General features: G+C 43.6%; 1 protein-coding gene across 1 annotated transcript in view; it reads left to right on the forward strand.

Moving 5' to 3' along the window:
* LOC138489489 (zinc finger protein 345-like) overlaps window positions 1-8,080 on the forward strand; it is a 194,371-nt gene extending 186,291 nt beyond the window's left edge. The window contains exon 8 of the mRNA XM_069617230.1: window positions 5,760-8,080. Within this exon, the coding sequence (XP_069473331.1) occupies window positions 5,760-6,955 (1,196 nt within the window). The 3' untranslated portion in view covers window positions 6,956-8,080. The remainder of the gene's footprint in view (window positions 1-5,759) is intronic.
* Window positions 8,081-11,003: the final 2,923 nt, after the last annotated feature.

Here is an 11,003-nt window from a genome sequence, read left to right on the forward strand (position 1 = left end):
CCTGCCCACCCAAGACACTCAGACACCATGGGTGGACTTCAGTCCTGAAGCCCGCCAAAGGCTCACGAACAAAGGGACCAAAACTGGTTTGGCGCGCAGAGTTAAACACCAGAAGGACCTTTCCACAAAGAAACAGCGAAAAAAGGATGACTGGGGTCTGTTTTTACACAGGGGTCTTGGGCGCCATATTGAAAAACATGGCAGCCCCGATTTTAGCTACCAGTGTTCGCGGTCGGGAAAAATCATGGTAGTTTGTTATAAAACCACTGCCACCAGCCATTTCAAAAGGAAAGGGTAGCTTTTGACAGCTACAATAGTGTTTAGACATAGGGGATACTAAGTAACCCCTCCAGCACTTTATAAGAAGATAGTGTGTGCTGGGTCTATGAATTTAAAAAGACTAGTAAAGTCAATTTAACTTTACATTCTCTGGGTAACAGTAGTTCATCCCAGAGAAGGTATTTCAACCTTGGGAAGTCCAAAGGACAACCCTGTGCCACTGCACTAAAGGTGCTGTGTGACACAACAATAAAAAGATGAAGCCTATGGAGTTATCTAAAACTCCATAATCAAAGAACACAAGAGTAAAATGCATATCAAAATACATGAGAGAGTGGGAAAAAAAGACTCACACTCTCTCCAGGGAAAAAACATGTCCTCAAAAATCCAGCAAAGTTGTTGGGGGGTAATCTAAGGTGAAGGGAATAAGCACATTTCTGATAATTCTCCCTAACAACATAGACTAACAAAGACTCATTTTCTGCAAAATGGCAACACTTCCCCTCCGGGTACCCAGAAGAGGTGTGCCAAGCAATGCCCTGTGGACTACATGTTGCTGGATATCTGGTGACGCCCCACCCTGCACCACTGATCAGAGTGGTGTAAAAATGGCAGGTGGAGAGCCTCACACTCATACTCAGCTGACCAACCTCGGCAAGAGAATGATGGGCAGTCCCTATTGCTGTGGAATGTGCTATGGCAGAGGAGGTTGAAGACCCAGCTCCCTTCAGAGAATGGAACTGTCACCAGTTCTCGGGTGCAAAGACTAGTCTACTAAAAGCAAAGCAGCTTTAAGAATATGAAAGGATGGCAAGATAAACATTGTAATAACGAAGAAAATATAACCCAATGCAATAGATAAACACATAGGGCCTCATTACGACCCAGGCGGTAAGTTACCGCCTGGGTCGTACCTTTACCACCATGGCGTAAACTACGTTTACGCCATGGTGGTTGGCGGACTTACCGCCCCATTCCGAGGTTGGCGGGGCGGTAAGTCCCCAATCCCCATTTACCCTTCCCCATTCCCCTTTTTGCCCCATAGGGCATAATGGGAGTGGGGAAGGCGTTAATTACGCCACCGTAAATTACGGTGGCGTAATTAACAACAAGGTCCCTTAGCGCCATGGATTTTAACACCTGCTAAAAGCAGGTGTTAAGTCCTCCATGGCGCTAAGGGACCTCGGAATCAGGCGGTAAGGGTCGGCGCTGTTTACGCCGCCGTAAACCCCTTACCGCCTGACTCGTAATGAGGCCCATAGAAATAAAACATTGAATGTAATCATTTCATCAAATTATGTCCCAAGCAGATAGATGGGCGTCCTAGTCACTACTCCAGCCCTGCCTTCCTCGGTGATACGCATTAGAATATGCCGCCTCAACTCCTTCTGATCAGGGTTTCACCCCTCAACCAACCTTCTCCAAGCAACAACTCTGTTTTTCAAAACTCTCTTTACATTACCTCCTGTAATTTAACCTCCTCATTTTTCTCCCTGTCATTCACCCAACTTTCACCTCCTGGCCTTGCTCAACCACCTCCTTCTCAACTCTACTTCACTTTAGTTTCTTCTTCCGCCTCCTGATGTTGTGCCACCTGCTCATTGAGTTCTCTAACCAATCCCTTCTCAACTCCACCTCCTTCCACCTCTTAATCTTTCACTAATTCTTCCTTAGCTTTGCCAAATTCCCCCTGCTTCTCAATGTCCTGCTCATACAACCTTCCCACTACATCTGAAATAGTTCCCATCTTCCTTAAACGCAGTCTCAGTTCTTCCTTAAACCCACCCACCTCCCCTGACAACCTTCCCCTTTCCTTCTTTACTTTACTGATTCGCTCCAACCTCCTCTTTAACTTTAACCACCTCCTATAATAACTCTCCACCAACCTCTCCTTAACTTCCCCCAGGGATATAGTGCCCCGCTTACTCACCTCCGCCTCATCCTCATCCTCATCTTACCAACTCCACTCCGTCCCTGCTCGTCCAGTCTCCACCTCATTGTAATACTCCAGTATCTCTTACCAACCTGTCTTCAAACACCACCCGATCAGCTCACCTGTTGGCTAAATGGGCTGGGGTGGGACCAGGCCTGATTTCCATATGGTCTTTCCCCTTTTGTAATGACTTGGCAGGCGAAGAAGGATGGTCTGGAGGGTTGCCCAGAGCAATGCCAGAGGTTAAGTTTAGTTCTAAACCCTCCATCCATCACTTCTGTTGTTTGGCTTTCTCACCCCGAGTGGGACGGGTATGCCCAGACATGGGTCCCCTGCCTGCTGGGGCTAGAGACCTAAGCTACTCCTCGCTGATGAGGCCCAATGAGGCTGACACATGTCTGGGGATGCTTGTGGTCTCGTGCAGAAGGGATGTGACCAAGCAGTTTGGGCTGTACTGCCCAATTTGGGTTGGTACCAAGCCTTATTTGCATATGGTCTTTCGCCTTTTGTAATGGCTTGGCAGGTGAAGAACGAGGGTCTGGAGGGTTGTCCAGAGCAATGCCAGAGGATAAGATTAATTCTAAACCTTCCAGCCATCACCTCTTCTGTTTTTCTTTCGTAACTCCTCACCTTGGCTGGTTCTCCATGTAATGAGTTGCAGCTGTGGCACCCTGGGAGGACTCCATTTTTATTGACTGGGTACACTTTCTTCCTGCTTGTCCATGGGGATGGACTTAAACAGATAGAGGCTATAAGAGGTGGAACGGACATTTTGTATTTCATTAATGTAGCCTGCATGCTCGCTGCCTGCCTCTCCCTACCTGTCTGCTCTGTACCTGCCTGCCTATTTCCTGCATACTCCCTGCTTGCCTCGCCCTATCTGTCTGCTCTCTTCAGCTCCCACACCCTTGCTGGAAAGTTCTATGCTGCTGATCCTAACTCAAACTTAACCCATCCAAGACTAAATTTGACCTTTTTAGTCCCCCACTAAACAGAAACTTGTCTAACTGATACTTAATGAATGCACTTAGAAGGACTTAATCCACAACTCTTGGATTCAGTGAAACCCTTAGCCTTCACCATTGACAGCAGCCTTTCAGAAACACGTAGCCAAGTAGGGCCAAACAGCCTGGATTCTGCTGCAGGAATTGCAGACCGTAGTACAGGGTTTGTGGCCTTGCACATCGATGCGGGAATTGCCCTCTATAACAGGGCTCCCAGCCGCTCACTTGGCTGCCCTGAAAGCAGTCCACCACGCTGCAGCACATCTTATTACGGGTGCACAGAAATTTGACCGAATCACTGCAAATTACATTGGCTTCCTCTGAAGGCCAGGATATTGATCAAGACTGCATGTGTCATCTACAAAGCAGTCACGAGTAACAAATCATGCTATGCCCCACATATCTGGTGGCACATGCTCCTTTCTCTGCAAATCAACCAACCTGCTTGAATCACAACTAGTCCGTAAAGAGAAGACCTGCAAACAATGCTTCACTTAAATGCAGCCACCCTCTGGAACTCTATCCCGGAGTCGGCTCAGAATGCCCCCACAATTCTCCAATTTCGCTAATCTCTTAAAAGGTAGCTTTCTCAACAGCACCTGACCATGGACTAATCTCAAACACAGACTGCAAATCACAGTACTGCGCCACTGGTAAAAGATGCCAGCCCAAACGCTAGCTACTGACACCTTGTACTGCGCTCTGCTGCTCTCGTGCTAGGTCTGCACTATTAACGAATAAATAAAAATAAAATGTGGTGTTTTCTCGTTTTCCCCAGGAAAGTGTACTTTATATCACCTCCTTTGGAGAAGGAAGGATGTTGGGATTTCTGCTTCTCGCCTTTGTTTTTAAGAAGCATCAGGGTGTACTTTCTTCCCTAATGGGGTTAAGGGTTTTGGGATCCCTCTGAGTATTTTCATAGGGTTTTAAAAAGCCCTTCTTTGGGTTGACCCACCCTTTCTCCCCAATTCTCCTCACCTTGCAGTGGTCAGTGGAGTTTGCTAATCTGGTCCAAGTTTGCTTTTAGGCAACCAGGGTGATTGTGGGAGAAGAAGTCCTTCCCTATCTGCTCCCTGCAAACATCCTAGATAGTCTTGGTTTGTAAGCTCTCCCCTGGTGCGCTAATGGCTTCTTGGGTTTAGCTGGCAATTCCCCATGGTGCTCTCACCCCAGTTTCCTTACTTGCTTTATCTGGAACCATTTCAGGTTTTGCATTGGACCCAGTAGGGAATTCTGGGAGCTGTAGCGTTCTCTACCATTCTTTCCCCTATTGACCTGGCTCAATTGGAATGGGGTTCTTACATGTGCAGCTGTGGCTATCATGTGAGCCATGTGCCTTTCCCCTGCTTTGGGGCTGGTGGGGTGCTGAGGAGATGACACAGATGATTTGGGGTCCCACCTGAATCCCAGCAGGGGAACGTATAGCACAGGTACTGTGATGAAACCCCCATGAACATTATTTTAAATATTTCTATTATCTTCCAGTGTAAATGTGTTTCATGTTACTCTTTATTTATTTTACTACATGTTTGAATTTGATGCAATTAAGAATAAGTGATTGCGGAGAGGAAGGGAACAAGCCATCGCATTTCTTTAGCAGTATTTTCTGTGATTACATTTCTATGATAACCTTTGCATTTTGTGGTGAGAGCGGGATGTGTGCCACGGTGTGTCTGATCATCCCACATTGCAATGCACTGTGGAGCAGAGGATAGAAACATAACACTTTTCCCTAAAGTTGTCAGCTAGAACTACAAAATCTACCAACACCTCTTGCCTTGTGGTGCCCAGATACAACCTTAAAAGAGCTGGCGGAACCGGTTTCCCGGTTCTAGCCGCCCAATTATGGAACACACTTCCCCAGGACATCAAATCTATTCAGTCCTTCGTAGAATTCAGAAGTCAGACATGGCTACTTAACAAAAACTAACTTCACATACCAGGACCTACACCAGCACTCATCCTACACAATCGCACTTTTACCCTCTCACATGTATATAGTTCTTCCTTCACATGCATGTTCTTCTTCTCCATTACCCATACACCACTGTATGTTTCCCACACATTTTGGTGCCTTAATTTAGCCCTTCCCCTATTCATTGTAATATCTGTATAAGTACACTTGCTTGAACCTCCTGTAACTCTGTATATCTGTACATATCTGTATCTCTGTAACCATAATCATCTTAAGCGCCCAGATACCCCTGGGACAGGCGCGCTATATAAATAAAATAAACAACCAAACAATTGTTTGAGCTCATTACTATATTTTAAGTATTACAGAATGCACTCAGTAGGTATGTTTTGTCAATTTGTATTTCTTTAATATGGGAAGAATGAATTTAGATTATAAACATATCAACTTTCTTATTAAACATGTGGTTTAATGTGATCTGTTGGACAAGAGACACATGGATTTCCTTTGAACCTTGCACCGTGTTAGTTGGAAATGGGGTCAATAGGTCACAGCTCGGCACTAGGTTTGTTGATTTGTAGGCTTTATGACATGAAATAATATCTAGTAACTCTGCTTCTTTCAACAGATAATGGAGCATTTACCAAAATTGAGAGCCTGCCAACAAACCGTAGAACATACCCAGACTGCGAGCAGAGCTTTATTGAGCACAGCCAACTCATGCTGCATATGAGGGTCCACACGAAAGAGAAGGCATTTACCTGCAGCGCCTGTGGGCAGAGCTTCGATAATAGACCTGGTCTAATCATACACAAGAGATCCCACAGAGGTGAGAGACCCTATAAGTGTATGGATTGTGACAAAAACTTCACCCGCAAGTCAAGTCTTATCCGGCATCACATGATCCACACCAGCGAAAATCCCTCAGAGGGCACCGTATGTGATCAGCAGTTCAATTTAATGTCCCAACTGCGGCAACACCAAAGATCCCACGCTGGAGGGAGACCATTCCAATGTACTCGGTGTGGGAAAAGCTTTGCTTATAGGTCACGTCTGTACCAACATCAGGAGATCCACGCTGAAAAGCGGGCATGCCAGTGTGTGGAGTGTGATAAAAGCTTCATTCAGAGCTCAGCACTGTCCGAGCATCAGAGTAGCCACACTGGGGAGAGACCATACCAGTGCACTGACTGTGAGAAAAGCTTCATTCTGAAATCTCAATTGTACTGCCACCAGAGAATCCATATGAAGGAGAAGCCCTATCAATGCAAAGAGTGCCAGAAAAGCTTCAGCTGCTCCTCAGCCATGAGCTGCCACCTGAGAATCCATGTAAAGGAGAAGCCCCACCAATGCACAGAGTGCCCAAAACGCTTCAGCAGCTCTGCAGCCCTGAGCTGTCATCAAAGAATCCATACTGGGGAGAAGCCCTATGAATGCAGCGAGTGCAAGAAAAGCTTCAGCTGCCACTCAAACCTCAGCTGTCATCGGAGGATTCATACTGGGGAGAAGCCCTATGAATGCTCCGAGTGCAGGAAATGCTTCCGCCACTCCTCAGCTCTGAGAATCCATCAGAGGATTCATACTGGGGAGAAGCCTTATCAATGCGAGGTGTGCACGAAATGCTTCAGTGACCTCTCAACATTGAGAAGCCATCAGAGAATTCATACTGGGGTCAAGCCCTATCAATGCACCGAGTGCAAGAGGAGTTTCAGTGACCGCTCAAATCTGATCAGCCATCAAAGAATTCATACTGCCGAGATGCACAAGAGTGCACATGGTGCATGTAAAGATTCAATAACCCCCGAACCCTCTATTAACACTTAGGATAAACATCAAATGCAAACACTATCCAGATAACATCGCCTAGAAATGCATTGCAGAACGTGGTCATTGTTGTGTTCTTCCTGTAGTTTGCTGGGTATAAAACATGGATTCTTAATCATTTGTATATAAATAGCGGTTAGAAAAGTCACTAACAAACACTTTACGCCCAGATATGGCACCAGTCACACTGAACCGCTAACCTTTAAACCTTGTTCAGTCCATATTTCATCCATCTTGGATGCAGTCAGAGGAAATTACAATAATTTCCTTTTATATAAATAGCTTATACCACGTAATGATGCATATGACGATGTAAGTCTTTATATAAATTGCATCAATACACTTTACTAAATCTAAACAAAAGGCCTACATTCTTAGCAAAATAATGAATGATATATATAGTCCTCAAATGATGTAAAGTTCTTCATTATTAAAAAAAAGCAAGTTAAGTCGCATTCTCAATTAATCTCTCTAGGAATAAGAGGATCCACATTTTTAATCCAGAAATGTCCTTCCTAACTAGTAACCATTTTAAATAACCTCCTCTTAATGTTACTTGAACTTTCTCCAAAATACGTTTAATTTGTGTGATTTCATGTAGAGGGTTTAGGAAATGACATCCGCTGCATCACACGTAGATGAATGGTTCAATCTTAAACTGTTACAAGAGTAAGGGTGTCGAATGCTGTCCACCTTATAACATTATTAAAGTAATGACGTGTTGCACAAGCAAGGTGCCTTGCCTTCTGAAGTTACAGAAATTCCAGTTGGGCTTACTGCCCTAACCAACATATTCAGTGAAGATTGACTCTAGTCAGAGTTAGCTAATTCCTTTAACATAACTGGGTCAAATTCAAATATTTTCCAATTCTTCCGAATTATTTTTTGTTAAGGTTGTTTTTTTTCGAACATGTAGGTATATACACTAAGCTAGGAGCATGTCTACGTTGTTTCTCATGTGTCAACTTTTTCTATGATCTCTGCTCGACCTTCATTAAGTGATGTAACCAGTATTTTTTCTTTATATTCTCTTTTTTTGTATCTAGCTCGAAGTTCTTCATTCTTAACGTGTAACTCTGAATCTTCTGAAATAATAAATAAAATGACTGTTTGGAAAGCCTCTAATCAGACTTGGTGGATAAAAACTAGATGCCAGCAATGTACTATTCTTATCAATAGGTTTCATATAAACCCTTGTTTCAAGTCTAAAGTTCGTACAATATATTTCTAAATCCAAGAGGTTTATTTGATCATACATAGTTTCCTTTGTAAATTTAACCCTTGCATAAATGGCATTAAGATATTTAAAAAATCATACATTCCTTTAATGTTCCACTACAAATACCAACAAGGCCATGTATAAAATGTCTATGGATTTGCAGCTTATTATTCCATGGATCTTCTTCACAGAGAGCATGTTGACTTTCCAGATAATGCATACATTTGCGTATCTATGTCATTTCCTTCTCTGTCCGTGGTAGTGAAACTTAACAAGCTTTAAATTATGAGTATGCTTTAGTTAAAGTGAAATTACAAAATTCAGTTGATCACACCGCATGAGTGCCAAAGCCTATTTCAGAAGCTTCGTCAGTATGTTGTTTTATGTAGTTATAACCAGTGAAAGTTAGTTAAAGCATTGTTATAATGGTTTGTGAATTGCTCATTGCACAATTCCCACCTCATTCCTCCAGACTCAAATCCTGACCTGACTTGGTTGCAGCAGAACATGCTTCAACGTGTATGCACAGCAAAAAGGGGGAGCACGTAGTGCGTGTCTCAACACAATCCTACCCCTTGCTATGGCTCCACTGATGCTATGTACCCATGTCCTTTTCTTCTATTGCTTGATTGGTGAGCTGTCTTGGTGGTGGTGGTGGTTTTGTTTTTCTTTACTCTTTTTGCCTTCCTCTGCTCCCGCCTCAGATTGTGGCTTCTTTGCTCTGCTGCTGTTCCCCTCTCATACAGTTAACACGCAGATTGCCAGCAAAAGTCCAGCCTAATGCATTACTGCTTAAGTAAGAAAACTACACGGGTAAAACAATAAATGCCGAATCAGCATAATGCATAGCACTTTAAAAGCAGTCAAGAATACATTGTTTTGCTCAAAAACAGTACAGAATGCTATCAAAAATATTGCCCATCATAGCAAACAGATAGGCGTCGGCAGCAATCACTGCTGGCAATAATCAACCTTTTTTTAGGATGCACCAGGCTTTGTGAGCTGATTGTGTTCTGCAGCACAGGCACTTTTAGCCAATGGTTAACAGTGGTGTGAAACTGGTGACCTGACCTGCTGTTTCAGTAACCTCTGCATGTATGATTACATATATTCAGGTTTTTCCTCTTGTGAGACTTTCACTGTTTTAAGACTCATTCTTCTCTTGGCCCAAGGTTCTGTCAGACCTCAGTTTAAATCTTGTCCTGACCCATTTCTCCACTAAATCATAGTTTTTCATTGTATCTTTGACTGACTTTTTGCAACCTAGGTTGGCCTGTTATCTAGGCAAGCAGGTTTTCTACACTTGACTCCTTTCTGCAAGGGGTCCTTATTCCTGGACTACTATCTTTATGTTCTCCCGAAGATATCCCTGCTCCTGCTGTTTTTTAGTAGCTCTCCAGTACCATATGCCCACAGAAGACATTCTGATAGCACCATGAGCTACTCCTTTGCATTTTATCGTATGCACAACTCCGTGGATCAAGGCTTTTTTAGTACCTCATAACAGTAGTGGTAGTGGTGATGTGAAGTAGTGTAAGAAGTGAGTGAAAGGAGGGTGTCTGAGTAGGAGGTGGTTGGAGTTGGATAGTAGTGTGGAGAAGGGATTAATGGAGTGGAGGTGGAAGTAGTGGACTGGAGGAGGGAGTAGTAGTGTGGAAGAAGGAGTAGTGGAGTGGAGGAGGGAGTAATGGCAAGGACGATGTAAGAATGTGACCCCAAAATCCAATGCGGAAAAAAACAACAATAAATGCAGGTTGTCTGAAAAGCAAGTTTACTGCAAAATTGATCGCGAGGGGCTAGTCAGTTCCTTGGAGCTGAAAACGAACCAGATTCTCCAAATTACAGCAAAGTTTCCGCTTGTGTACACAGTTAGACAATTTATATAATCACAAATATGTTGTTACAAACTGATCCCCAAACCCCCCATTGGCTAACTGTAATGCAAAGTAATGTAATCCCCCTAGCTGTAAAACCCCTTTGTATACTTTCACAAAGTACAACCAATGACGTGATCTTCTTTCATAGTCCGTTATGACGTAATCCACATAATAGATTTATCATTCATGAATAACTCCGTTTATAATACAGACCTTGCAACAGAAAGCCATTACCCAGATGGTGATTGTGCAAGGCTTTCCATACACACTAGTAAGTGGAGGGAGACAAATATATAAGTACTCCTTTGAAGCAGCAGTAAAATCCTTATCCTTCCATATGTTCAGGCGTCCCATATTATTTTTCCCTGCATTCATTCACGTAATCCTATTTGCGACCACCATCTCAAGTCATATAGCCTTCGGCATACATTCTACATATTTCCCTGAAACCCCATAAACCACCAGCTTTCAATGTAACCCTCCATGTAACTGGCCCTTCCTGGTCATCAAAAACAAGCCGTTGTGCTCCCAGGGAAATTACTCTTTGTATCTCAGAACCCAATCTGCACAAAATGACCTAACAAATGGCTTTCCATTGCGTTCTCGCTTTCATCCGTTTGCAAAGTTATCACAGCTGCCCATATGTAGTTCGCTTCCAACCACCTTTCATGACCACAGACACCCAGCTTTCCAAACCAGGCAAAAAAAAAATCTCTCTGCGAATCCAGGGACTTATGTGGTCTACTAGAACTCCAAGTAGGTGACACATGCATTCTGCGATATCTCCATGTATCCACAAAATATTCAACCCAATATTTCCCAATGCCCTAAATGTGTCTACAGTCTAAACCATTGTCGAATTCCCACATGTTAGTTTTCCCTTTAATGAACCCCTAACTTGCCTGCATAAAGCTCCCCACTACATACTTCACAGCACTACAAATTGTACATT

This window comes from Ambystoma mexicanum, chromosome 9 (genome assembly GCF_040938575.1).
Source record: "Ambystoma mexicanum isolate Mex_15411 chromosome 9, UKY_AmexF1_1, whole genome shotgun sequence".
Classification (NCBI taxonomy): Eukaryota; Metazoa; Chordata; class Amphibia; order Caudata; family Ambystomatidae; genus Ambystoma; species Ambystoma mexicanum.